Source organism: Bradysia coprophila, unplaced genomic scaffold, assembly GCF_014529535.1.
Source record: "Bradysia coprophila strain Holo2 unplaced genomic scaffold, BU_Bcop_v1 contig_24, whole genome shotgun sequence".
NCBI lineage: Eukaryota > Metazoa > Arthropoda > Insecta > Diptera > Sciaridae > Bradysia > Bradysia coprophila.
The window spans coordinates 2,993,456-3,021,312 of record NW_023503501.1 but is presented as its reverse complement, the minus strand read 5'-3'; the positions used below and the strand labels follow the sequence as shown (position 1 = coordinate 3,021,312).

The window sequence follows — 27,857 nt, the reverse complement described above, 5'->3', positions numbered from 1 at the left end:
CAAAAAAAGATTTCCCCGTCGTAACAGTATAGAAAATATGTAGAGGTATCGCTTTTGTAGTTTTTAAGTATAAACTAGTACTAAGTGTCATGCGCTGTTCACCCTAAATTATTAGCTCCTTTAAAAGCACACAGATCGGAGGGATTCTTTTGAAAAACAGCCTACCGAAATCGGACGCATTTTCCAGTGGACTTTTTTATATGTGCGTAGAACGGACTTCGACCCTAGGAACCAAAACCACTTTCAAAAAAATTCTTCGAAGTTTGTGTGGCTGGTGAACGGTAATCAAAAACTGAAAACTTGCACTTTTTTTACCAAAATTTCTCCGGGTACACGAGCCGTACATGGTCGTGTGGGGTGTCATTAGAAAGGTAATCACATGTACTATTGAGCCAAATAGAGACTCATTGGTTTTAAAATTAATCCACACTGAAATATGTGCAGTTGAAGTTTTCAATCGAAAACTTGCACTTTTCTTACCAATATTTCTCCAGTTACACTAGCCGTACATGGTGGTGTGGGGTATCATTTGAAAGGTAATTTTATGTGCTTTTGGGCCAAATAGAGTCTTATGGGGGTCTGAAAGCATCTACGATGAAATATGAGAAGTTGAAATGTTTAAGTGCCCATATCTCATCGCATATGCATCCAAACCCCATAAGACCCTATTTGGCCCAAAAGCACATAAAATTACCTTTCAAATGATACCCCACACCACCATGTACGGCTCGTGTAACTAGAGAAATTTTGGTATGAAAAGTGCAAGTTTTCTGTTGAAAACTTCAACTGCACATATTTCAGTGTGGATTAATTTTAAAACCAATGAGTCTCTATTCGGCTCAATAGTACATGTGATTACCTTTCTAATGACACTTCACACGACCCTGTACGGCTCGTGTACCTGGTGAAATTTTTGGCTTTCGATCACCTTTCACCAGCCATAAAAGCTTCGAAGAATTTTTTTGAGAGTGGTTTTGGCTTCTAGGGTCGAAGTCCTTTCTAGGTACCTATACAAAGTTCCACTAGAAAACACGACCGATTTCGGTAGGCTGTTTTTCAAAAGAATCCCTCTCGGCAAATATCTCGTGCAGATCTGTTAATGTTAGGAACCGAATTCTGTGATCATTAGATAAAATTGTCAATTACACTTTAGGGAAATGCTGTTGAGAAACTAAAGTTCAAGTTGGGACAAGTGGGTTGGCCTATAGAGGCGCCACATTTTTTTCATACTACTTCATTCTCTGCGGCTTATTTTCATGTGAACCAACTTCACATTTGTCATTACAGAACAAATGTCACCATATGAAAAGCATATGAAGTTGGTTCACATGAAAATAAGCGCAGTGACAGCAGTAATTCTATGACAAAATGTACTAAAATATGGGAAAACTCCATTTCACTTCTTCTTCTTCTTCTAAGTTTCTAAACATCATTCTCCTACATGGATGTTTCACAAGAAAATAGAGCGCAAAGAATGAAGTACCGAAACAAATTGCGGCTCCTCTAACGGCCAATAGAGATTTACTCTAGAAATTCATACATATATTTGAAATAGAACAGAAGAAATTCGATACGTATAACGTATGCACGTCTCTGTATGCTAGGTTCTGAAAGAACAGGCTAAGACCAAGGTTCTGGAAGAACAGGTAAAGACCAAGGTTCTGGAAGAACAGGTTAAGAGTCGATGACGAAGGCGGTGACACACAAATTTCGTCAGTGGCTACGAAGTTTATATGAAAAAAGCAATTTAAAAGAAAAAACATTTACCTAACTACGCCAAAAAAAAACTTTGAACCTTTACCGTTAAAATCAACTATCACACGTATCTCTCCGTTTCACACAGCCCTGTTAATAATTCGACAAAGACACCTCTGCACTTAAACTTTGAAGGAGTGGAGGAGGGAAGGGTGAGGTGGAATTTTTTGTCTCTTTTTCAGAAAACTATTTCTTCGATGTCCACAACAACCTCCAATCACTCGTTTGTCGGAACTCGCTCGGTAAACGTTCCTTAACAAAATTTGCGTTATTGACTACACTACAAGTTGATTTCACACACAATCTGTACTGAGTGAGTTTATCAATTTCGGTGTCACCCAACTTCGTGGCTGTCTTAACCTGTTCTTTCAGAACCTTGGCTATGGGAAGCTACGGTAAGGTTGTTATTAAGAACGTGATGATTCGCAAACATTCAAATTCAAAAGGACGAATTTAAAAAAAAAATCTTTGTAGACCCTAATGAAATTGCCATGCACATTTGTTATACTAAAAACTCGAATCATCAGAACTATAATTCGAAAAAAAAACATTTGGGGGAATTTATAATTCAAGAAATTGTTGAAACTACCTCTTTTATGCCGAAATTATACGGTCGATCTTATTAGATCATCTATTAATAGTCAAAAAATAGATCCGAAAATTTGCATGCTTAAGAGAACTGAATATGCAATTGCTTACTGGTATGAATAAAGCTTCCTAGCTCTAGCTGAAATTAAAATGTTCTGACTAAAAAAATATTTGCTGGATTCAAATGACTGTTTCTCCACACTAGTCTGCATAAAATTCAGTGATCACGAGCGCTCAATTACATTTTGATAAAAAAAAAATTAATAAAGTGGTCAGGCCGTTGTTCTCTGGTACCTATTCTGTAGCAACAAGCGAACTGTATTTTTCTCATCAAGATACTCACATTGAAATTGAAATGAGACAAGTGTTTCTCTAGATGTTGTTTATCATGTTATTTATGCAGTATTAGCATTCGATTTGCATTGCATACGTACAACGGAATTGAATAATTCCAGTACAATTCTGCTATAAAAGCCATCGGCCTGGAAATTTATTAGCCACATTGTGTGAGAAAGTGTACCCCGAAATGAAAACCTTTGCCGTTTTATTATTGGTTGCCGTTTTGGCTGTAAAATTGATTCGAATCGATTGTTGTTTCCAATTCTAAATTTATCTTGTTATCCTTCAGCCGCAATGCTTTGCAACATGCGTTAAGAGTTACCCACCCAGCTGTGCGTACATTGACACTTACTCTGGAACCGCCAAATTCCCGTTGTGCTTCAGACAGGGATGGCCAGCAGGTTGTGCCGTACCCGCTTGTGGTTGTTACGTTCCTGGTTGGCAGGGCAGTCATTGCGATCTAAATACGCCATGCCTTCCACCAATCATTAATGGCAGACTAGTACCACCATGTCAAGGCCAATTTTTGGTTGTCCAACAAAGTCACATCGCTAACACTTATTACTAAACATTGAATTGCAAAAAATTCTTTCAATAAAAACGTTGTTTCATTAGACCTTTCGTTCGTCTTATGCGTATACATCAGATTCGCACATTATTATGGCCAGACCAGTGTTCGTCTGTTCCTCTCTATCGCTACGAATTTAATGCTGTTCTACAGAATGAAAAACTTATTTCCGAGTAGTCCATTTTGTCGATTAAAAATGTATTTGATCTAAATGACGTCAGTTTTATAAACGTTTCTTGGTTTAGGCTTGGGTGGTCCGCGCAATTGCTTTTCCATTTCACAGAGAAGTTCACCTTTTCCGCCGCAAGTGATCTCGAATTTCTTAATCGCAATTGGCAGCAGCACGCTGCTTAAATAACTCTTGTTCCTGGTCACAAAGTTGGGCTGCACAGAGAACGACATTATCAAAAAAAAATCCAAAAAAAATCCACTTTATACACTCACATCGACTGAAGTTGTTCCAGACGGCTTACATTCATATTGTGCCAGAAACATATCTCGCAGCAACATCTCAACATTGATCTTCAACGTTTCATTTTTCGCCAAGCATCCACAACTCTCTGTAACACTGAGAAAATGTCGACAGAAATTGACGGTTGTTTGTGTTAAATTGATCCAAGTGTCGCCAGTGACCTGTGATTGCAGGTCGATGCCAACAGCATCGAGCTCACGCAACAACGATTTGAGATGCGATTTGGTTTGCAAATTGTACGGTTGCCACAAATCTTCGGTGCGTCCGATTGTTTCCACTAATCGAATGCGAGACTCTTCGACCAACTTTTCGAGAGTGTTTCGCAGCAAGCCTTCCATGTGATAGGATAGATCTAATCCGATTTCTGTCAGCTATTCAAATTTTTGTTTAAAATATGTTTTTCTTGATCGAATTAACAATCCTGTACCTGTGCACAGGGCTTCCGCACGCCTTCAACGCATTTAGCCACTGTCTCCAGTTGAGTTCCCTTGGTTAGGTAATGTTTTATAAGTTGAGAGGCAAAGTATTGCAATTCGGTGTTACACCAAACGACAAGAGCTAGCAAATGGGAAGTAAGCATCCAGTTTCAATGCAAACAAAAACGGAGTGTTAACTGAGGAACTTACTGCTGATGCACGCTCCTTTGCTTCGGAAAGCGTTCAGGAACTCGCTGCTGACTTGGGCCAAGTCACAGAAGAAGAGTTCGGAAATGGCAAGATTATTTCGTCTAGCTTGCCGTTGTGCTGTTCTGTTTGTGAAAGAGAATTATTTGATTGGGTTTGTTGTTGTACTATTGAGCCCAGGGTATGGCAATTATACCCGAGACTGATTGGTGTCGATTAGAATTGATCACCCGGGGAATTTTGAGGATTATGGGAATTACTTAGTGAGGGCGAACAATTCGGATTCAATTGTTCGATGTGTATGCAACAGGACAGCAATGCATTCTTACCTAATTGCAGCACTGCAAACTTTCAGCAATGTGCCGCAGGCTTCACGCTCTTTTCCCATTTCAGCCAACAGTTTCAATGGTCGTCTGGACGATCGTAGCGCTGCATGCAAACTACGACTCTGACAATTGGACAATTCCAGTAACAAAACGTTTGCGAGATTTAGCTTCAACTGCTTGATCTACATCAAAAGTTAAATTTCGTTCATTTTGACTTCGAATTCCATTTCAACGCATCCTACCTTCTCGATGACTTCAACGGAATTATGGAATGTCGAATCACGCGCGAAATATTCTTCACATTTTATGATCATTGCCAGCGAATCTTCGAAATGTCGTTGAGCAATCATGGCCAGTATCTCTTCCGGTGCCATCAACAGCCAGTCCGGTCCCCAGTTGATTTTTACTGACTGAGAATCTGGACTGAGAGTCAAGTCACTGGCAATGGATTTGGTTTCCACCAGCGATTTTTGTTGTTGCAATTGAGTGGGCGGCTTCGGTGCCGGTCCCTTTTTCGGTTTCAATTGATGGAATTTTATGCACATTTCGAATTTTTCGATCCATTCGGTCTGTCGGTTCAATTAAAACGTTAGGTCGATTAAATGTTACGCTCGGCAATGTTACCTTCGTTGATGGACTGATGCATTGGAATATCTTCGCACCGTCCGGTGTGATGATGTTGATAGCATTTTTCACGCCGTCCAAATCACGAATATTGATCACAGCAATTTTGGACGAGGCATACTGGGTGCTGAATTCCAATTTTCTAAGCTCGATAACATCGCGATTAAAGTCATTTCCAACTGAAATCATCTGCGTACACTTACTTGTCATGCTTGACCTTTGCGATGATCAACAAATCATTCAAGAGAAACAAATAGACCCGACAGATCGGTCGATAACTGTCGGGATCTAATTCGATTACGCCACCTTCGTGTAGTAATGTCTTATTGTCGAGACTATCCGTATAGTTTTTCATCGAATCCTTAACCGTTTGAATGGCTTTCTTGTTTTGTTCTTCTTCGTTCACGGGTTCATCTAAGGAAAAAATCCGAATTTTATTCGCTAAACATTGCACCCGTTCCAACCATTATCGTACCCTCATTCCCAATCACATTCTTCTGATCGTTCAGACTCTCTTCTTTCAATGTGGCCAATATATTCCTCTGTTCGATGAGAAGATGCGACAGCTGATACATCTCGGACTCAAGATCTAAAAGTCACGATCAAAATGTGTTTCTAGTGGTCACAGAATCTGATTTGGAATATTTACGTGATATTTCCTTGGCTGTCTCAATGAATTGCATGTAATTTGCGTAGACATGTTTCTTGAGTTGAGTGGACGTTTGGTCACTGAAATTTTGAATTTTTGATTTTCTGTGCTGAAGCTCCGAACCACCAACACATTCCTGTACTAGATCTTTGACATCTGAAATTAATTGCGTTTCATGAAGCATCATAGGCCATTAACCTCAGCGAACTGAGCCACAATGACATCATTTTGAACAAGGCAACTTATTGGTTTGAAGTAGGGCCTAATAAGGCAAGTGCAAATAATGGGAAATTTCTCTCCCGTAAGGCAAATGCTCTCATCTATCTGGCTCAAACTCTCGTGTAAGGCAAATGACGTTGTTTGATTGAATTGTTTATTCTCTTTTGCTCTCTGCACCTACTTTATATTGAGAAATGTTTTACTATATTTCAACAAATTTAACTAAAAAAAACTCACCAAATTTGGTGCATCTTTTAGTGAAATTTGGTAAAATACATTCTCAACATTAGGCCCTGGTTTGAATCACAAATGTTCAAAGAAAACAAAACAAAATCTCTACGCCCCTTCATCAACATTGGATTTGGACATTGGGCATTCAGTACTTACAGTCATCACATTTGAAATTCTTTGCATCAAATCCATTAATGCTGGGCTCCGTCATTTTTAAGGACTTTGTGACTCGATTAAGGACTTGACTCAATAAAAATAATTTGAACAAGTCTTTGGATGATAATTTATAGGTGAAACAGATGAAACTTTAACTCAAATGTCATAATATTTCATTGGGCGAAGTTTGCGCATGTATGTGTGTGTGAGTGTCAAAAAAGTGTCAATTTCACTCATTCACCTCATTCACACAAAATCGTCAAAGTGAACTACTGCATTAGTTTCGCCGCAAAACACATCTAAATTCGCCGTAAAAACAGCTGAGCTGCACAACTGTCATTCGCACGTTTCTCTACCTGTTTACAGATCCAACAATTTCATTCAATAATTTGTTGTTCTTTTTAGAAAACCATAAGAAACATGACTGAGAAACGAGATTTAAATAATGAGGTGAGCCAGGCGTTACGTATTCCTTAACAACAAATACTAAACCAATTTGTGTTGCAGTTGATTTTGATGAAAAAGACCATTCAGCAAGCAAAAGTGTGTGTCATCGGAAAATTGGTACGAAAATTGAAAAATCTTACCAACCGTCCCGGCAAAGAAGTGACTGGTTTAAAGTTGATTGTGAAAAGGAAACGATTGACCGAACAAATCAATTATTTGAAGGTATTGGTGTCCTTGGTTGATTGTATCGTGACTTCGATTAACGATTGTTTCTTCTTCCAGAAAACTCCAAACTTCGAGCTTGCCACCTTAGCTTTAACGTTCGACAAAAATCCTGCGAAAATTATCACCAGCCAATTATCGTCCATCGAAGATGCATCGTTGGCCATCATTGTGACATACAAAACGGTTTGCGCCAAGGTAAACGAAATTAAAACCAAATTCGGTCTGAACGATGGCGGTGAAGAGTGGCGACAAACAGTCGGTGAAATCGGCAAAAAGAAGAAAAAGAAAATGGACCGCGAAACGAATAAGGTACAGAACAAGGAACGGAAAGAGGCGCACAAGAAGCACAATGAATTAGTTAAGAAACGCGATGAATGGCTGGGCGAAAATATGGAAGCTAACGGCGACACATCCGGTACTGACGATGAGGAAAATGTGTTGCCAAGCCCAAAAGTTAAGCGCGAGAAGCGAAAAGCAACCGATTTCATCGTCACAGACATCAAAACCAAAACTCCGGCGAAAAAGAAACCAGCTCCAGATAACCTTAAGACAGCCGATCCATTTTTCCTCACAGGAACCGGTGAAACGTATCTAGCGACGAAAATAGTCGATCGTATACAGCCGCATGGACCAAATGATGGTTTGGATCGAAAGGAACGTCGTGCACAACAGTTCGGTGGAGCGCCGAAAACCATTCCGAAAAGACATGGTGTCCCGGCAGGACCGAGTACATCACAGAAATCTGTCATAACGCCAGACAATCTGCATCCGTCATGGGCGGCGAAGATGAAATCCAAAGGCATCGATAAGTTTGAAGGCAAAAAAATGAAATTCGACGACGATGAAACGTCCAATGTAGTTAGGAAAAGTGTAGCTCCTCAGCCCAGTCAACCGAAAGAAGATCAAGAGAAAATTCATCCGTCGTGGGCGGCCAAACAGAAACTGAAACCGGTCATATCCGAATTTAAGGGAAACAAAATCGTGTTCGATGATTAAATGTTTGTTCAAACTCAAGTACAAAACGTGTTACATTTCACAATTACTACTCTGGTGCATAAGAGCCACGTTCACTAGGTGTTTCACTTGATTCATGTCTGAAAAGGTCAAGCGAAAATACCGTTGGCACATATCTGTTTGCATTAAGATCAAGAAGAACTTACTCCTTCGTGTCGCTCTTCTTGGCACGAAGACCCTAATCAACCAAATCGTGAAAATTGAAATCATTCAAAAGTAGGGATGGGAGGCGTTCAAAATTATCGATAATATCAATCGAAAGAAATTATCGATAATCGATTAATCATATCGTTATCGATAATTTAATAATTATCGATAATTATCAAAATATCGAAATTCGATAATTATCGAAATATCGATATTTTGATATTTATCTGAAAATTCATGATAATATACCGATATATCGGAATATATCGATAAATATCGGATTTTCGGACCGAAATATCGATATATCGAATTATCGATATCTTGATAATTATCAAAATATCAATAATTATCGATTATCGATATTTTTTTTGATAATTTTCGATAAAAAAAGTCAATAATTATCGATTATCGATAATTGATAATTATCGATAATCATTTTCATTATCGCCCATGCCTATTCAAAAGTTCTCTGGCACTATCAAAGCAACGCCAGCCAATATAATCGTATCTCTCGTGACGTCTGTTCGCATTTTCAGCATACAAAGTAGGTGCTCACGCGACGAGTTCGAATACAGTGGCAATTCAATCACATCTTTCTCGTGGACGTCACTGTTAACATTGAAGTTTATGGAGAAATCCGGTATAATATTCGATTGGGACGACGCGAGTTCATCGGCCATGACCACCTTGTTGTTCCTGAACGAAGCGCCGTCAATCTGTAAGTAGACAATGATCTCTTTGATGAATTTGAGCGTTTGTTTCGAACGGTCCTGATGTAAGATTTTCAGTGCTGCCAGCAAATTTAAATCAGGGAAAACTCGCTAAATATGCAATGAGTGTTCCGGCCGTTCTGACTCACAAAAATGCATATTTACCGAGTTATTAATGATTTAAAACTGCTGGCAGCACTGCAAAAACGGATGTTATTTTTGAATGATCCTTGCACCTACCGCTATGGAACCGATTTTCGGACTGACTAAGTTAGCAGTTTCAATTCTACCCAACAAAGTAGATCTTAGATCGATGTCACAGGTAGACAATCCCAATTCCCTGGAAAATAGGAAAATCTTAGTCCTAATATCGTATGAATATGAAGCGCAACGAAACGCACTTAGCATTGGTCAACTTCAATGCAGCCAGATACGATTCAATATTGAACACGTCAACGAAATTAATTTCATCACCAAAGTCCAGATGCATCATTGTCTTGTATCGCCGTTCGGCTTCAATCGATCGCGAAACAACTCCTTTCATGTACTCCGTCAATGCTCGCGATCCCGTCCACAATTGTCGCCACTTCAATGGGACAAGATTCTCGCAAATTGAATCCATCAGCTGCACATCGTCCACATGCAATGAAGTGTTGTCTCTGGCTATGGCATGCAAATGTGCCAAAGTATTGTGAATCGATTCGAATAGTCGACCAGCCAGACGGATTTCCGATAGAATAAAGGATGTCCACGGTGTGTTTGGAGATTCGTTTGGTATGGATTTGTACGACTGGATTATCGATGAGCCCTGAAACAGGTTGCGGTAAGACAAATTCGAAAAGAATGATAAAATCACCCAGTGTTACCGATGTTAGCTTTTTCCACAAGTGTAAAATAGGTTTTAGTCTCTTGTCATAGGCTCCGTTGTCTTTAGTGGAGAATAAATTGCCTGAGAAAGCAAAGACGAAAGATCATCAAACCTCTCTTCCGAGTTCCTTTCTCGAACTTACTTTTTAGCCGCTTCAGCAGATTCCTGCAAAAAAGTAGCTCCTTCGATGTGTTCGTTGATGTTGGCATGCCGAAAATATTGGGCAGTTCAACGTCGGCAAGCCGTGATATGGCATTCGAATAGTCCATAATATTAGACGATTGAGGAATCGAAATTTTAAATTGCAACGGTGACCAGTTGTTGCTGAGTACTTGCTCGTCAAAGAACTGCTGTAAATGAACCAGAAGCAATTGAAGATCGTGCTGATTGTCGATTCGTCCTCCATATGCGATGTGTTGACACAGTCCTCTTATTACCGACCAATCGATCTTATTGTTCGTCGACTTCTCCATCCAGCTAATGATCGACATCCCCGTTCGCAAATCAGATTCCGAAAAATCGTACCATTTGGACCAGCCTTGCGGTATGTAGGATCTGCGTTCTTGCAACACCGAGTTCAGAATGAAGACAATGACGTAGAGCTTCACAATTTTCGGTTCTCTTTTCTGCGCCAACAAGTGCGTCCATTGTTGCATAAGTCGGAGCAGCTTATTTTTTACGCCATTGGGTGATTCGTACATGATCTGATTGCATTTCACTAATAAAGATTCCGGGAAGTTGGCAATGGAATCGCAAACCAACCACAGGCGAAAATCTTTATTTAATTCTAAGACATCCAGTTCTTGACTGAGACTATCCAACCAATGTGGCACAAGATGAACGTTTTTTATACATAGCCACAGACCCTCTGTGGCTGCTTTTTTCAATAGTGCCAATGATGTACTCTCCTGTCCCTTTCCTATCGATATTTCCAGAAATTTATTCGTTCCCCACTTCTGGATTGCATAATCCTGGATTTCTTTAGCCGGATCCATGCCACCAGTGGCAATGAACAAAAGTGGATTTTCGTTTTGACTTTCTGCGGCCAGTTGTTGAATTGTTGGCTTGGTAGCGAATGAATTATTGATCTGCAGTAACTTGGCCACACTCGTTGAAATGACGTTGATCAACCGATTGGGATGGAAAATTTGCGTCACCAAGATCTTTTGAAACTCGGTGACATTCGACGACGGAATGGCCATTTCGTTCGAATCACTGGCATATTTCAACCACACAGAATCGTTGTCGAGTCGAAGCGTTTCGAAAAATTCTGGATAGGCTGTTATGAGACAGGAGATTTTCGGATGCAATTCCTTCTTGATCCAGGACGGTATGGTTTGCGAACTGTCTTCACTTGACATAAAATTCGTGATGAACAGTTCCCATTCCTTGTCGGGAACCTTCTGCGGATATGCAAACTTGCATATATGCAGACCCAACATCAATTGATCCGATGTGGAAATGGCTCTGCTTAACATCGAATAGCAAAGCTGAATCAAATGTGTGTAAGAATTGTCTGCAGCGAATGTCTGTAAAAGAAGAGTTAAAAGAAGAATATGATTCCAACGTTCGATACGGTTGTCATTTCCGAGAACTCACATCATGATGGGAAATGCTCTTCAGAAACAGATTGGTGAACACCGTCACTGTGATTTTATAAATTTTGTTTATTCCCTCAAAGAATTTGGCAGCATTCTCACAAACGGTCCGGTATTGATCGTACTCGAGCATCAATTTACGGCGAATCTGTCCCGATTCTATTAACGACAGATCAATTGAAGCGCTGCTTTCCTTCACTTCGTTTAACGTTTTCAAAAGTAACTGGAAATTCAGAATTTTCATGAACTTTCTCGCGAATTTCCTTCAGATAAGGCGCGGAATCAGGTCAGGTTGTTATCAACGAAGCAAGGTTACCTGAACCCTGACCTGATCTGACATGACCTGGCCTGATTTTTGAAGTAAAAAGTTTCCGAATTCTAATCAAAATTTACCTCAGATCAAGGCAGTTCAGGTTAGATCAAGTCAACCGGCCAGGTCACGTAAGATCTGGTCCAGGTAATTTTCGTAAGGTTTCACGTTCAGGTCAAAATCGACCTGTTCCAAGTCTTCCTTTCAGTCAATCACTTACCTCATTCTTCAGAATATCTCCTGTCGCCGACGATAACTCAACAAGTAATTTGTCTTGCAGTTCCAGTTTCTGTTTACCGAGTTGTCCTTCATTTTGCAAGAGTTGCAATCGCTTTTCTTCTAATTCTGGTTGCTTGAGCTGTATGGATTTGGCCATCAATTGGTCTGTAATGAAGGATTCGAGAAAAAAATCCATCAGAAAGAGCGGAGGCAGTCGATCAAACATTGAATATTGACTGAGTAAAGCTTACCGGGAAAAAAGCTTACCGAGAAAGCTCAAAAATAAATAAATATTTTGCTCACCCGTATACCCAGATACAGTTGTTGTAAACGGTATATTTGTCACAAAGGCGCCAACTTCCATTCCCACATATACGTTACTCAAACGGCTCACCAGCACCAATTTAAAGTCTTCATGAAAATCGACCAATTTACTGCCCACTTGCAAATACTTCTTATTGAACCGGCATTTCAGTTCACCGTAAAGCATCGACAGTAGTGGTGGTTTCATCAATTGGACATCTTGAATAATCAAACATTTTCCGAAACGAACAGCCAGCTCCAATGTGTACGTGAACCGATCGTTATTCTGACTACACATCTCATGAGGTATTGACTGACTGGACAGGTATTTGCTGAGCCAGCGATGTGCGCAGCCAGTGGGGTCGGTCAGTAATGGGATTGGTGCGGAACCGAATGGTAATTTTAGAATCTAATGTGAACATGAACAAGGAAGTGGATGAAAACTGTTAGGCATTCAACTGTTTCGATCTAACTTACTTGCGACAATAAGGCTGCATTTTCCATTGATTGAATATCAGCTGTTAATCCCATACTTTCCCACATAATGATTTCTTGATCTGTGATCAGGTTTTTCATCACATTGAATTCACTGATGCCCAATTCGTCGATGATTTTTTTCATAAAGGACCTAGAACGAATTTTGAATTGATCAAGATTCAGACTCCACGCACAATGTATTTTGCTGTGTGAAAGAAAAGAGCTTTCCCGAGAGCTTGACACTGTATTCAGTAGTCGGATTGTGAATTCCATGCTCAGAGAGAGTAGAGAGACATTGTCCAAATGAACCCACAGCACTTAATAAACTTAAAAACTTACATTCGATTTTCATGTGTGTACTGAGACAAGTAAGTTATGTTCAGCGCGATAAGATAAGCCTTTTTAACCAGGTTTTCCAGTTCACTATTTAATGCATCTAACTGAGCCGACCAACTGGAATATTCGGAGTTGAGCTTTTGCACTAGCACTTCAGCCGCTTGCAGAGTGTTCCTACAAAAATTTTTTGGGTCATATCATATCCCGACCCCTGTATTCAACATTCATCTCACCTGGCCTCATTCAATTTAATCTCCAGAACGGCCGCTTCTTGGGTGTACAAATTCAATTGTCCCGATAATTCTTTGACCCTCGCATCGACGTCATCCAACCCAGATGTCAGCGACACAATTTGTCCCTCAGCCTCTTCCAAATTCCTCTTTAACAAATTTTGTTCTCTCTCCAACGGTTTAATACTCTGGACCACCTTCGAATACTTAACGTTTGCGATAACCCATGTCGCTAATGGTGCTGCTGCTACCGATGCCCGTTTAGCGTTTTTTTGCTCGAATGAGTCAGCTTTGCTCAGCAGTAATTTTTCAACGGCTGCACAGTTCTCCGAACTAATTCTAGCTGGATCCAATGAACGGATATCTTCTTTAACGCCACGCTTAGCCAGGAAGGATTTCATGCTGTTCCATGACGTATCCCGAATTCCCATTAATCGTAAAACGCCTTCCAAAATATCACGGATCACATCCGGCGGAGCTCTCAACGAACGAATCTCCGACAGAGCTTCGCCTTTGATTTGACCAACAGCAGCACTGGCTTCCTTTAGAATCGGCTCGACATCTTTTAACTCAATTTCGATGGCTTTTTTCCGTTCCATTAATTTTTGACTACTTTCTTGCGTCTGCTGCTTTAAGGCGAGCAGATCGGTACGTTGATCGGTGGCATTTCTCATCGTTGTCGATATCATTTCCAACGCCTGATTTGCCAATTTTCGTTTTTCCGCTAGTGCGGTTTCTTGTTCCTGTGCTTCAGCCTTCAACGTTTCAACGACAGAATGGGCTGACGAAAGCTTATCAACACCGGCTTGCAGTTTCAGTTTTTCTTCCTGCATTTTTTTGAAATAATGAACATAGGTGTGACCATAGCACCTAATTAGTTGATTATATCTTAACGGCGACGATTTCCAAATGCCAATCGTTGTGAAGCTCGTCAGTGGAATGTCAACGCGTTGTTGTGTCGACATTGATTGAAGTATGGTTTTTGGTATCAGTTCCTGACCATGCAACTGCCTTAAATAAATCATTTCCGTGTTCCGATATAAAGACGGATATTGGCTGAAGAGTTCGTTCAAATTTTTGGTGGACGTCTCCAACGTAATGACAACGTGAACATTGCGTTTCACTCCTGAAATGGAAAGTTGACTGTAGTTAGGTTCACACAAAAGCCGGAGCTCAGAATCCCTTACTTTTCCAAAAATACGACGCAATAGATTCCTGGTGACCATCCAATTGGGCGGCATTTCGCAAAGGATTTGCAATCGTTTCGATCTCATCACCAAACAGTTCTGGTATTTCGCTTCCTTCTAAGATAGCTTCGATGGGCTTCATAATTTCGGGCAGATAGCTGATCCAACCGTGATCAATGTGGAAAACCGTTACTTGATCGTCCAAGGCGGATGATTGCATGACCTTAGTTAACGGAATAGGAATAATGTAAAGATTAATTAGGGTCTATGTCCCAAGAAGAGCGACACGAAGAAGTTTTTCTTTTAAACTTAAAGCTCTGATAAGGTCGAGTGTGGTCAAAAGATTGTATGACTCGGAATTTCAGGTCAGGTCAGGTTTTTGCTTTGAAGCAACCTGATTGACCTGATCCTGCATTTCTCAATTTTTCATACAAACTTGTCAAAAATTTTGGGTAAACCTGGAATGTCGGACCCGAAACAGATTCCAGGTCTTTTCCGGTCAGGTCAAAATTCATTGAATCAGGTTTCAAATCAATCCAGGTAAAATTCATGTTGACCTGACCTGTTCCGAGCCTTAAATAAGTTTTTGTACTTCGACCAAAAGAACTGATCGAGCTATTCATACCGTGCGAAGATCGTTGTAAAAATCTTCAATTTTGTAGTTCTTAATCGGAATCGGAGAAAATATTTTGATTTGCAGAAATGTGCACCCAATGTGCAATGATTCCTTGCGACCGGACCCATTCAGTCCACACAGCAAAAGGTTTTTCCCGGGTTGAGACAATACATCACACACGTACGACGTCATACGAAGTATATCTTTTGTGATCGGTATTTCTATGCAAACATCGTCAGAGCCTGGAATCAATTGGCAAAAATTTGTATCTGGAGCAGTTCAACTAATTTGCCTTTTTGCTATATTACAACAAACAGCCACATTTCTGGTGACTATATCGTTCCATTCCTCCTCGGTCGTCAGAGCAAAAGATGTTGATTTCGGACCCGACGGAACAAAGTACGAAATTGGACTATCGATGTCAACAGATTTCTGAAATTGACCGCGAACAATTTCGTTGAACTGCTCCACATTACTTTCGTCGACTAAACGATTGCCAAATGTGTTGGTCAGTTCGGTGATGAGCGCTTCCCTGAAATCTTCTTTCGGGTAATTCACTAAGTTAACAATGCATTCGGTTAGCATCTTGGGTGTAAACACGTAGTGACCGTATTGGGATGAAGTGAATCGTTCAGAAATCTGAAGAGGAAAATTACATTTTCCAACGTTCACAGATCGTAAGTGGATTGACTTACATTTGAATGTACTGTTATCAGTGCCTTAACGGCATCATTTATCGGCATCTTCTTAGAGTCAATAGTAAATGAATTGTACACCGGCATCAGTTGACTCTTGATGATCGCATGCATATCATCCTCTTTGGGGTAATCCATAACCAGTAACTGGACAATGGCCTTGAATCGTGGTGATAGAGTCGCTTTGATGCCGCTCGTCAGCGAACATCCAATTTGCAGATCATTTACACTTATCCATTCTAATGTATCGGTGGCGTAGAATCCTTTGCGATGTATCAGTTGCAGTAACAATTCGACAACTTCACTGGTTCCATAGTTGTCGATGTAACAAAGATTGATGTTTTTGAGGTACAATATTAGTTTCGTCAATTTTGGCTTATATTCTCGTCCTCGTATGCCCGAAATGACCAGGCAATTCTGATAAATGAAACAAAGGGCAAAATGATTCAATTGGATATCTACTGTACCATAGCACTGCTACGCTAGTAGCAGAGCTGTGAATGTACTCTTAAGCGCGTACCTGTTGTAATGAATGTAAAACCGACTCAGCTGTTAACTGAGCGCTACAATTGATCGTAATCAGCTGTGTTCCGGAAAATTCACTTGATACCGTTGAGACCAGTAGGCTAAGGACCAAACTTACAATAAAATCTTCTTACCACTTCCGCCAGAGCCAGTTGACTTACCTTCTACCACATCCAGAAGGACCAACAATCATAAATGGTAGATTTTTCTGATTCTTCATAAATTGCCTCACAACGTCAGCATACATTTTCATATGACCCGTCTTAATAAGCAGGTAGCCGGGCTTGTTCATTTGATCATTATCTGAACCATGATCTGTGCTGTAGTAGTCGATTTTGTTCTGGAATGTGTTATAGGTGCAGAGATCTGCTTCGTGTTTGTTTGGAACATAAATGTCGGCAGATTCGAAGAGCTGCAGACGATTAACTGGTAGAGTGAAAATCGAAACAGTTTCGGGAATTCCTACTCACATTCAAACAAAATGCGTTGCGGTCCTCCTGTCGTAAAGTACTTCCCAATCCGTGAGCGAGACCAACACAAAACTGCTCCTTATTCGTACAGTTGCTGACAAATTCTAAACCAGCCCTGATCAGACCCACTTTTGACGACATTACAGCTTTGTCCTTCAGCTTTTCAACATAATCAATTGATCGATGAAAATCATCCATCAAATATCGAATTCCATCCGGATTCGCTTGTTTCGTCAGCCAAGCTTCGACGATGATCGAAGCGTCCAGATCGGCTTCGCTCAAATTGACAATACCCATACGGGAGATTGTTGCCGGTGAGGCATATGATAAGTCATGGGTTTCAAAGACAAAATTCACGTTGTTTCCAAACTGAATTCGCCATCCAGACGGGAGCGTTAGAAGTCTGGGGAAGAGGTTAACTTTGTAGATGAAAATGATTTTTTCTCTTCAAAATTATTGGCTCTACTTATTGTCATCTAGCACAGAATTCAGTGCTTCTATCCATTCTGGATCAACGTCTCCATCACATATAAACATATGAGCCACAGACGCTAGAATGATAAGAAAACCTTTTGTTGGTTATTGGTCGGTTGGTAGATTCTTTAAGCAAGAGCACCTGATTTCTCAGCATTTATTGCTATTGCTGTCGTCGTCAAAACACCGTCATGCCATTGCCTGGTGTCTGGATCTAATCTGCCAAGAAGTTGTGTTCTTGTCATGGACTTTGGAGCTATCGTATAAGTTCTTATCGTTTTCGACATGGATGTTAGAGCCTACGCGCAGACAGGATTAAAATTGCATAACGAAATCTGCTCCCCTCATCAGATCTATTTACCTGTTTCAGCACCGAAATAATGGTGGACTTTCCACTCCGTGGAGGTCCCAACACAACAACTCCCATACGCTTTTCCAATTGCTCGTGAAGTTGAATGCATTTTTCAATCTGCTTGTCATTGCTCAGCAGGTCCATGCTGGAAAACGCTTCGTCGATGCATTTTCTCAGCTGTTCTTGAGACGACACAATTTTATTTGTTCCCGGAAACACCTGGCCGATCAACATGTCGAACAATTTGCAATCGGATTCCACCAATTTTGACATCGTATTCGAACGCAGAGCTTCTACAGCCAATTCCATCTCATTGTCGCTTTGCAGATTTCTCTTATTTTCTCTCAACGATTTACCGCACGCATACAATACGGTTTTCATTTCACGCAATCCCCATTCATAGTGACGTTGAGGTGATAACATATTTCCTGCCAAACGGAACAATTCAACCATCCTGTTGCCTATTACATCACCGGTCTTAAATCCTTCAACGAAGAGCATTACTCTAGCAATGTCTTTCGGTTCGGGTTGTTGCATAACAATAGGGCGAAATAGCGCTTGAAGATTGTGTGGTAGATTCTGTCGGCCACCGTAATCTTTTCCGGCAGGATTCAACGTCACGAACATACCACAGTGATGATTAAGTGGTATCGATTCGTCCAATATTGTGACGGTTTTTTGTGTTTCTTTGATTGCGGTCTGCAATGGCTGAATTATCATTGAAATAGCAGACAGAGTTTCCTCTTTCAGGCGATTAAATTCGTCAAAACATCCCCATGCTCCGCATTGCGCTAAGCCGGAAAGAATTAGGCCGATAGCGTTGGTGTCAACGTTCTGTGAAAGATTATAAAGAAGCAGAGCGGTATGAACATCTAAGCTTATAAGATCATAGTTTGCGTGGTCATACCTCGCTACAATTAAATACGAGAACGAGTCGTCCTAGCATAGCCCCTAAAGACTTCACACACTCAGTTTTTCCAGTCCCAGCTGGTCCAAAAGGGTTTCCTAAAATTACAGAATTCGCAAAACCGTTTCCAATAATCTCTCGAATCTCACTCACCGCCCAGCCCCAAATGCATGGCTTGCGTTAATGTCAGATAACAATTGTGGGTCAATTTCGTGTTCACCAATTTGTTGGGATTGCCCAGAAATTCGTAAGAATATTCGAACTCGGCGTAGACCATTTTAACAACCACCGTTTGAGTTGAGTTCATGTAATACTTGATTTGTTGCAACCAACACCAGTCCTGGACATTTGTCACATTATTCGCAATCAAATGTTCAACGATTGATACGTGATGCACTAAATCAATTAAAATCGATCGAATTTTCAAACAAAACAGAGCATCGGTCGCTTCAATCAGCATGGCAGAATATGATTCCACTTCATTTTTTACGGTTTTCAAATGCGATTGCAGGGTCATGGCAGCAATACTTTTTTCCGTAATTCTGGTAAACGACAAAGCTTTCACGGTGCATAAAACTTGGATCGGATAACGTTGAATGTGTTCTTGCCCTAGGTATTCTACTTGCGAACATGTTTTAATTGCGTCCATCAGAGTCACTCGTATTTCCACCACTAATCGATTGAGCCAATCCTCTACCAATCCGTTGATTTCTACTTTGTTCTTCAGAACCACTTCGTCTCCTTCAGCGCTGAATATTTTTTCAATAAAAGACTTTTCATTCGTCACACAAACGCCGATTTCTTGAATGCCTGGCACGATTTTCTTGATATGTTTTTGAATGATTTCGATTTTAGTCGATTGGCCCAGCATTTCCAGCAGGTCATCATCAGCAAGGAAATAAAATCGCGGAAAACTGTTCCGTTTCGTCTGTAAAAATTCGATCAAGTCCACTAAGTACTAAAATTTCAGTTTAATCGTGTTTTACCAGTATGAATGACTTCAGTGTAGACTGGCATTTAGATAGTTGATTTTCGAGTGATTCGATTATGGTAGAGAGGTTACTGATTTTCGTTATTGATAAAATACGAAGGTCATTTGATATGTCTCGCATGATGTATCGAAAGTCCTTGTCAATCCGTTGGAATGCCGCCATTTCCGATTTCAATGTACCAATGCCAAAAATGGGCTCCAAATAGATCCACCTTGAACAACGTTGAAAATGAATGATCGGTGGACACACAGTCTAATTAGAAACGAGTGGTCAATGGTCTTCAATGGCTTTAGCGGGCCTGGAAATAATTTTTCTTCCCGGAAACCAAGTCAAAACTTCCCGGTATCCAAAAATTAGGACCAAAATTTCCTGGTGATTTGCAACCAACTTCCCGGTGGCGTCAATATGATTTCACTGGCCTTTTCGTTACTTTTAGTGAAGACTTTAGTGTGAATCTTGGTATGACTATATTGACTTTAGCGTTGCAATCTTTCTAATTGTGGCTTTTCAACTTGCACTCTTCAATTTGTATCAGAGAAACTTGGCTAAGGAGCTAATTACAAATCGTTAAAAGTTCTGTCTTAACTCACTTAAATGTTAATTTAGGGAAAAGCGAGGTGTGACGCAGTTCTGGATTAAATGATATTAAATGTAAGCGAGTGGTGACCCCTTGGGAAAGTTCAATTCGCGAGCGAAATTGATTTTCTGAAGATTGGTTCTTGATGATTTATCCCCATTTGAAACTACACAAACATCAAGTAAGAAATACGCCGCAAGCTAATAAAGACTTCACAAGTTATTTTCGCTGACAAAGACTTCCCTAAAAGTTCTTCCCGCTCAAACTTCCCAATAATGAGTTCTTCCCGTCGATAGAGTGAAAAAAAATGAAATTTCCAATTTTGTACATGCCCGGACTTTAGTCATGTGCTTCCTTTACTTACTTTCTTTGAATTTGATTTAGACTGGTCAGGTTACGATCTAGTAGTGTTAGTCTATTCTCCCAAATATTTGCTTGATCTGAAAATTCATCAGATGCAGCGGAATTCATGGCAGACTGTAAAAGACATTGATGGTCTCCAATTTTGTTTAACACGTCCTGGAAATCTCTGATCAGTATTAGCGATCCGCTTTTCGTGTCCGTATGTGTAATCGTTTTGAATGTTGCAGTCGCTCCCCATTGATCGAGTTCGGTCAGAGCTGCTCGGATTATTTGCTCGGATGACGCTTGCCGAACCATATTTACGATTGCCGTTTCGTTTTTTATCAAGGCTGGGACATTGTTGAACAGGTGTTTCAAACAAATGTCGTGGTATGGTATCGGGCTCTGATCGGTTAAATTTAGTATGCGGCTCCAGTGCTTCTCAGTAAGTCCATCTGATTGCAGATTTTGAATTATTGGCAACGCTGACTGATAAGCATCCAGTTGTAACTGGATTCGATTTGATGCAGTGGTCTTGGTGCCGTTGGTCAAACTGGTCCACTTCGATAGAAAATCGGTGAGAATGTATGGGCGACGTCGATAAATGCTTAGCTCTTCATTTGAAACACTTTCGAAATCTTTCTCAAAACTTTCAAACATCTCCCACTGCTCTCCGTTCACCTTGACATCGGAATCGATTTTGTCAAATGTTTCTGTAAGTTCCCCGGGGAAAGTTATGTTGTATTTCAGAGCGTCGGCTTCCAACAAATTCCGTTTCTCTTTCAATCCATTCCAAGTGAGCTGACGATCTTTAAAGACCTGCAAGTTTACCGTTTCGTTTATCTCGAGATCCTTAATCGTTGACTCCCAACGAATGTGAAACTTTTCCGCTTCTTCTTGCAGATTACTCATTTGAGACTCGATGTAGTCTCTCATGATACCAATTTGTCGTTGCAGAACGGCGCTATGATTTTCAATCAATGGTTGTAGTTGATCCCATTGTAATAGGATGTTAGATAATGAGCTCACACGCTCTTTACACCATCCAGCAAGGCAGGTGTCTTTGCCTTCGACAGTTTTGAGAAGTTCGCTCATCTGAAAAGATTTTTCGTTTTATTGAAGCGAAATTAATCAGCAAGTGCAGTACCTTTGGTAGCTCAGTCACGATTCTATCATACTTCGCACCCGCTTCGGCTATACCGGTGTCATCGAGAACTACATTTTGTAGGACTTGCAACGCATTGTGTAGGAAATCTTGCAGTACCGAAATGTCCTTCAAAATTGATGCTCTAAGGGTGCTCACTAACGTCTCCCAGTATTTTCTCCCGATGAATTCGATGTCCGATCTTAATGGTAGCAAATCAATAACGAAACAATCTAACCGATCCTCTGAACTGTGGAGATAGAATACGTTTGTCTGTTATCGGTTTTTTTGAATTTTTTGTCAATTTACTTTTGAATTTTAGCAATTTGTTGACTGAAATGCTTGCATGCCTTAAAGTTCTTATCCCAATCGTTCCAAGTGATCAGATGTATCTCACATAAGTCCTCCAAATTTATTTGCCCGAGGGCAATCCAAGGCATCCAGACATCTAATACGGCATTGAGCTGGGAAAATAAGTTCTCCGACTTTTGATACAATCCAACGAAACGGTGCCGATTTCTGTTCATCTTTGAAATTTGAATTTTGTCCACTAAACAGAACATGTTGGAACTTACCTTTCGACCATAACCTTAAATATCTTTGAACTTTGATCCGAAAAGCCTCTGAAGCGCAATGGACGTTCCAGAAATTTTCTTAGTTGGGAATAATATTTGGATTTGATCTCTTCGATCGGTGGTCGAAATTGAAGCTTCTGCTGTCTGTGATAATATGTCTATAGTCTGTCATTAACTGCCTGGCTTTCAGTGTATTTCTTACCTGAAAACTATCTCGATATTGATGTCTGGAAGTCTAGTGTTGAGATCTGTTAGCCCTTCCAAATATTGCTGTTCGAGAACTTTATACAACTGATGGTCCCAATGGAGCTTAAACGCTTGCAAATTGGTATAACCTTTAGCTTCCAAATTGGCAATTATTTCTCGAAGACGTCTCATTTCGTCTTTCCATATTTCACCTTGCCGCAGCAGATCAACGTTCATCAGCTTAATAATCTGAAACCCGTCATTTCGTTACTTAGAGTCAAAAGCTCCGATTGATTTCTATCTTACAATTCTCTTAGTGTCTTCATGTTGCCCCGCCAAGTAAGTATTATCCCTGGACAAATTACTCACAGCATTTTGAAGTACGGTCACATATCGATTAGTAGATTCTTCGTCATTCCATGCCACCGACTCACTACGCACTAACTTACTCAATTCCATTGCATTTTTAAGCAAAATTGGCCTCTGGCACGGAATAATTCGATCGCCGATTGTATTGTGAAAAGTGGCAATTTGTTGTAATCGTCGCGCACAGGCCATAAACCTTGTGGCATGTTTGGCCGTGTCACGAAGCTCGATTGGTATTCGAAAGCCAAGCGTTTCGAACTCACGTACATCGTGACAGAATGTGATAAGCTTCGGTTTGAAGGTGACTTGCATCAATTGACGCCCATCCCGTTCAAATTCAACCACCGGTTTGTCGTCTTTGAGACTATACAGATGAAAGGAAATTTTGTTTTTTGATCAGACTTTTCTTTTCGTAAATCGACAGTATCGTAATCTTACCTCAGCTCTCCATTTTTAACATTACCTGCTGACTCTTCACGCCAAAGTTCAAAATTATTTTTCAATAAATTTTCCGTTTCCTCTTTGGTTCCATTCAACATTTTCTTCAGTTCTTCATAGCCATGCCTTTCCTCAATCAGATGACTGACTTTAATGATCTCATTAATCTGAAGACCGAAGTTCTTTAAGTCAGAAACTGTTCAAGACAGTAAAACGTAGTAGGTCTTCATACCTGATGTAAGACTACCCTCAACCATCGACATTCCCAGCATATTGGTGACAGATTGACATTGCTTTGAAAAGAGGTCTTCTGATGCAGCGATGATTTTATTTCTTTGACGTAGTCGTTTATTGATTGAAAAAACAACTCCCTTTCGGCTGTTAGCAAGACCATCACGGATGGTCGTCGAAGAATGGAGTCATATTGTGAGAAAATATGAATTATCTGTAAATAGGTTCAAATAAAATTTGGATTTTCCAGTGCGTTTCGTCTGTTGCTCGAGCACGGGCTTATTATATTGGAAATTTTAATCCTTTTAAATTCTTAAAACTTCTAAAAAACAAAATTCTGAAAGTCTTAAAACTCTTGAATTTCAAAAATTTATCCTCAAAAATTCTTTAAATTCTTAAAATTTCTAAAAGTTCTTAAATACAATTGTTAAAAGTTTCCTGTGTGCAGAATAACACACATCGTATGATAAACCAAGGTAAATATAGTGAGGAGGTACTGCTATATATAACCGAATCAGATGTGCGGTGGTACGAAAGTTCGATACAAACGCCATCTCATCCCTTCGTTGAAAGCAAAAAATGGAATAGAAAGTCGGGCCATCTGTAGTGAGATAGCGAAAATATTTTTGTGAAATACAAGTAAATCGTAGTCAACCATTTTAAAAAAAGATGTCATTGGCATCGAACTTATGTGCTAGGTCGCGCGTTTGAATGACATTACCTCTTCACTATATTTACCTTGTGATAAACAATCAAAACACATTCTGAACAATTTGCTTACTTCAATCATACATGTTATGTGCGCGCACAGATGACGTTAACGTAGAAATGCACTGTGTAGGCTGTCTTTGAATTGTTTACAATACAAAGTGTTTTTGTGTGTACACCAGCTGGTGATATTCAGCTGGTGCTTATTCAGCACATAGTAAACTTTTAACAATTGTATTCCCAAAAATTTCTTAAATTTATTAATTTTAGAGAATTTTCAGAATTTCATTCCTTAAAATTCTAGAAATTTTCTACCAAAAAACCCATAAAAATTCTTAAGGCCAAGTAAGGTGTTTATTATCGCACAATCTTTACTTTGTAAGCACCTTCACCTGGCCCTAAAAGTTAAAAAAAAAAATCGGAATAATAAACTCTGTGCTTGAGTGGACCGTAGACTATAGACAATGCCCATTAGACCCACCTGTCTCGGATTGCTTAAATGATTATTAAGTTTCGGTTTCAACAATGATGCCATTTTTTCATCGACTGGTTGAAGCTTAGCTTCAAATTGACCAACGGCTTTCTGCCATCGTTTTGCACCGAACGGACTTACATCAAGGATATTTATATCTAAAAGGAATATGAATCAGCAAGCCACATTTTTAATAACAAAAAGTAAAGGAAACGTACCAGCAAATGGATGAAACATGGCCATGATAACTTTATCCATACGATCATCCTCATTAAAGATCGTTGCTATTTGCATATACAAATTTTTGATAACTTTAATCTCATTAAGACGTTCTCGAAACAACTTAGCATTCTTCGGTATATGTGGACCACCTGCCCATGGATTTGCAGCATTGTTCGGCCAAAACAGACGAGTCAGCGAGTCGCAGATGTGTATCCACGAATCAATTGTGTCCATACTCTCACTAAGAACTTGACTTGTATGAACGGAATTTATGTTCCAAATATCAACCGTACTGAGGCCATCGATGCAAGCATCAATCACAATCGATGATAGTATGTTCATTAGGTCAACCATTCGGTTTTGAGGATATGAATGCGGCAGACGCCATAATTCGTCTAATGTTGTGTGAACGGAGTCCAGAAATTCGTCTAGGCATTTTGTTGAGTTCACTTGAACAGATCTGATGTACGGAAAGTTGTAAAACATTTACTGTAATTGCAGATCAACGATCATACCCAATTTGAACATTTAGATGTTCGACGATGTCAACGATAGCTTTGGCCTTATCCTTATCAGTCTTGGTCGGCGAGTTTAATAGATTCTGTTTCCAAAAGTTGATTTCATCCTGAACTGTGTGAATTCCTATTAGAGACAAATCGTTCGATATACAGCGTCTAATAATAGGTTTCAAATAAATGTTACCAGAATGTGATAAGCCCAAAGATGCTCCAAGGGTGGTGTGTAAATTATCGATAATTTTTTCTATGTCCGATGAATAGTCGACTTTTTGCTAGAACATAAATGAAGGTAGATGGAAAAAGTGAGCACTTGCAATAAATCTCGGTATTTGAGTACAAGGTAATCAGAGCTTATTTTAGTGAAATAGTTTCTCTAATTTCGCTAAGTTTCACGAATTTTTATTTCCGGAAGTTTTGGTAAATCCATAATTTAAAGAAGTTCAGTAAGATTCAGATAACAAATTTCTACCAAAAGTCGAATTAACTCAACATAAAATTGATAAATAATTTATCAAAATTGTAGAAATTTAAGCGAAACTTGGTGAAACTCCACAAATATTTTTTCTAAATTTCATCTAAAAATTGTCTAAAATATGCTCTGAAGTTAACTGATGCTATGATGTAAATAAAGCAGAAATATGAAACCTAAGTTCCAACTGAACTAGAAGTACCTACTCCAACTCAAGAAATAAAGTTTTACGACAGAGTTCATTCTGAAAGCCTGTACCTTTGTAACATTTGGAGCGTATACTCTCGACACCGAATTGTATATTGATTTCACTAAACCACCTTCCAATGTCAGTATGCCAATCGGCACCTCTACATTCGCTTGCATCGCGCCCAGTTGCGGAATCTTGTAGAATAATATCGAGTTTTCGTCTGTTGGTACGGTATGATGGAAACGTAACGCATTTTCTGAATGTGTGATTGCTAGAACATTAATTTCGTCATTCTGGAGGAATTCCTGAATTGAACCGTCGTCACTGGGTTGAGTTGCCGAATTGTGTGAGAAGTATTCGGCTTTTAAAAATAAAATCGAAGGTTCTTCAGTTAGTATGTGGCTTAGGATAATTTTAGAGCATACAAACCCGATGTGTTTAAAATGAATTTAAGTTTAGTTCGATCGGACATTTTTGCACTTTACTAAAAATAACACATTTTATGCAGCACTTGGAGGAACCTTTTTTGTTTGTGTGGCGTTACCAAGGGTTTCCAATTTGGTTTTGACAAATCTATATCGATCGAATGTTTTCGTTATTGGTCATGCATAACATGTGGACTCTAAATAACTCGTTGGCAAGGAAAACAAAGTTCGTTTGTGATCCATAAATTCGGACCATAATTTACGTAAAGCACCACAAGCGCTACAATTCAGCTGGTTCCATTCAAATGTTGAATGTTTTTGCTGAATATTTTGCTTACATGATTTCAAACAGTGCACAGTTGCCAGGCAGGAGCAATCTTTTTGACGATGGGCCTAAATGCATGAGTAGAGTAGGTCTGATTTTCTGCGAAACGCTTGAGTAATCGATTTTAACGGGATTTGGGGAGGTTCGCGGTATTCTAATTAGTCATAATCAAAATTTTGAACCACATTCGTACTGTGCTTTACTTGATTAGGCAATGTAAATGCATATTCCAAATCAGCCATTTATATTGCCGTAACACGAGAATGTACTTGTGTTCTCTGCTCCTGCCTGGTTTACTTTACTCTGCCCAAAGCACTGTGCTCTGCCCCGTGTTTCAAAATAATAATAAATAAACTTGAACGTGAACTTGAGAATTGGTACAGTGTGCACAATTAAAAGGATCAAAGCAACGCACTTCGTTGATCAAAGCCTATAAATTCAAAAATTTTGAAAATATTTAATCTGCTACTTCTTTTGATGTAAGGATTTTCAACGTATCAATCCTTTAACGTAAAGTATGGTTTCAACTCAACAAAATATTCAATTTTGCCTCTCACACGGAGTACTTTTTTGGTAAATGAAATTTCAACGGTGGAAAACAAGCCTAACTATATTTTTACCATATTTTGTGTTATAGCGCAATCTCCGCTGCCGCTAACAGATGACTGTAGTCATTGCTCATGCCTTATCATTGATTTCAAAATAAAGTTCCTTTTGATCCGTAGAAAAATGTACTATGGAAAACTGATACTAGGGTGTTTCTCAAATGGAATTGGTTCTCTGAGAGAATTTCTTTCATATCCTCGTAAATCCCTCCGATATCTTAAAAAAATCCGATTTTCTTTATGGCATATAGAGGCCGTATATGCTTACCACAAGTTTTGTTTGTTACATAGTCTATACTACTCTTTAGTGACTTGAGTCATTTTGAGATCCTGTTGATGAAAAACCTTTATTTTCACTAGCTTTTAGTTGACGAGGCTCTAAATAAATGAATTAATTAAGGGATGCAGAACC

At 39.6% G+C, this 27,857-nt stretch overlaps 3 protein-coding genes and 1 long non-coding RNA gene across 4 annotated transcripts; 2 read left to right on the top strand and 2 right to left on the bottom strand.

The window, feature by feature from the left end:
* The first annotated feature begins 2,762 nt into the window (after positions 1–2,762).
* Positions 2,763–3,277, top strand: LOC119077934. Its single transcript, XR_005087895.1, has 2 exons — positions 2,763–2,911; positions 2,972–3,277. It is a non-coding gene; the product is annotated as an uncharacterized LOC119077934 (long non-coding RNA).
* Positions 3,128–6,724, bottom strand: LOC119077864 (exocyst complex component 8). The gene is made up of 11 exons (XM_037185209.1): positions 6,551–6,724; positions 5,945–6,100; positions 5,771–5,884; positions 5,499–5,709; positions 5,296–5,437; positions 4,914–5,240; positions 4,675–4,853; positions 4,349–4,470; positions 4,150–4,280; positions 3,695–4,093; positions 3,128–3,634 (listed from the first exon to the last, which is right to left on the bottom strand). The coding sequence occupies exons 1-11, from the start codon at positions 6,603–6,605 to the stop codon at positions 3,458–3,460; spliced, it is 2,013 nt and encodes a 670-aa protein (XP_037041104.1). The 5' UTR covers positions 6,606–6,724; the 3' UTR covers positions 3,128–3,457.
* A 120-nt stretch (positions 6,725–6,844) lies between these two features.
* On the top strand, positions 6,845–8,239 carry LOC119077895. The gene is made up of 3 exons (XM_037185262.1): positions 6,845–7,000; positions 7,058–7,219; positions 7,280–8,239. Exons 1-3 carry the CDS (start codon positions 6,971–6,973, stop codon positions 8,216–8,218), a joined length of 1,131 nt encoding a protein of 376 aa, XP_037041157.1. The 5' UTR covers positions 6,845–6,970; the 3' UTR covers positions 8,219–8,239.
* LOC119077843 (cytoplasmic dynein 2 heavy chain 1) lies at positions 8,207–26,605 on the bottom strand. The gene is made up of 40 exons (XM_037185162.1): positions 26,520–26,605; positions 26,159–26,451; positions 25,616–25,703; positions 25,429–25,555; positions 24,910–25,373; positions 24,701–24,849; positions 23,513–23,725; positions 23,281–23,447; positions 22,783–23,206; positions 22,493–22,725; positions 22,291–22,434; positions 22,025–22,234; positions 21,719–21,965; positions 20,594–21,666; positions 19,647–19,863; positions 18,814–19,588; positions 18,661–18,758; positions 17,763–18,587; positions 17,544–17,700; positions 17,394–17,478; positions 16,928–17,330; positions 16,619–16,869; positions 16,453–16,558; positions 15,933–16,349; positions 15,546–15,876; positions 15,247–15,479; positions 14,622–14,844; positions 13,438–14,560; positions 13,208–13,378; positions 12,869–13,019; positions 12,392–12,800; positions 12,090–12,253; positions 11,561–11,782; positions 10,104–11,490; positions 9,960–10,042; positions 9,495–9,901; positions 9,334–9,433; positions 8,850–9,099; positions 8,383–8,454; positions 8,207–8,316 (listed from the first exon to the last, which is right to left on the bottom strand). The coding sequence occupies exons 1-39, from the start codon at positions 26,560–26,562 to the stop codon at positions 8,447–8,449; spliced, it is 12,471 nt and encodes a 4,156-aa protein (XP_037041057.1). The 5' UTR covers positions 26,563–26,605; the 3' UTR covers positions 8,207–8,316; positions 8,383–8,446.
* Positions 26,606–27,857: the final 1,252 nt, after the last annotated feature.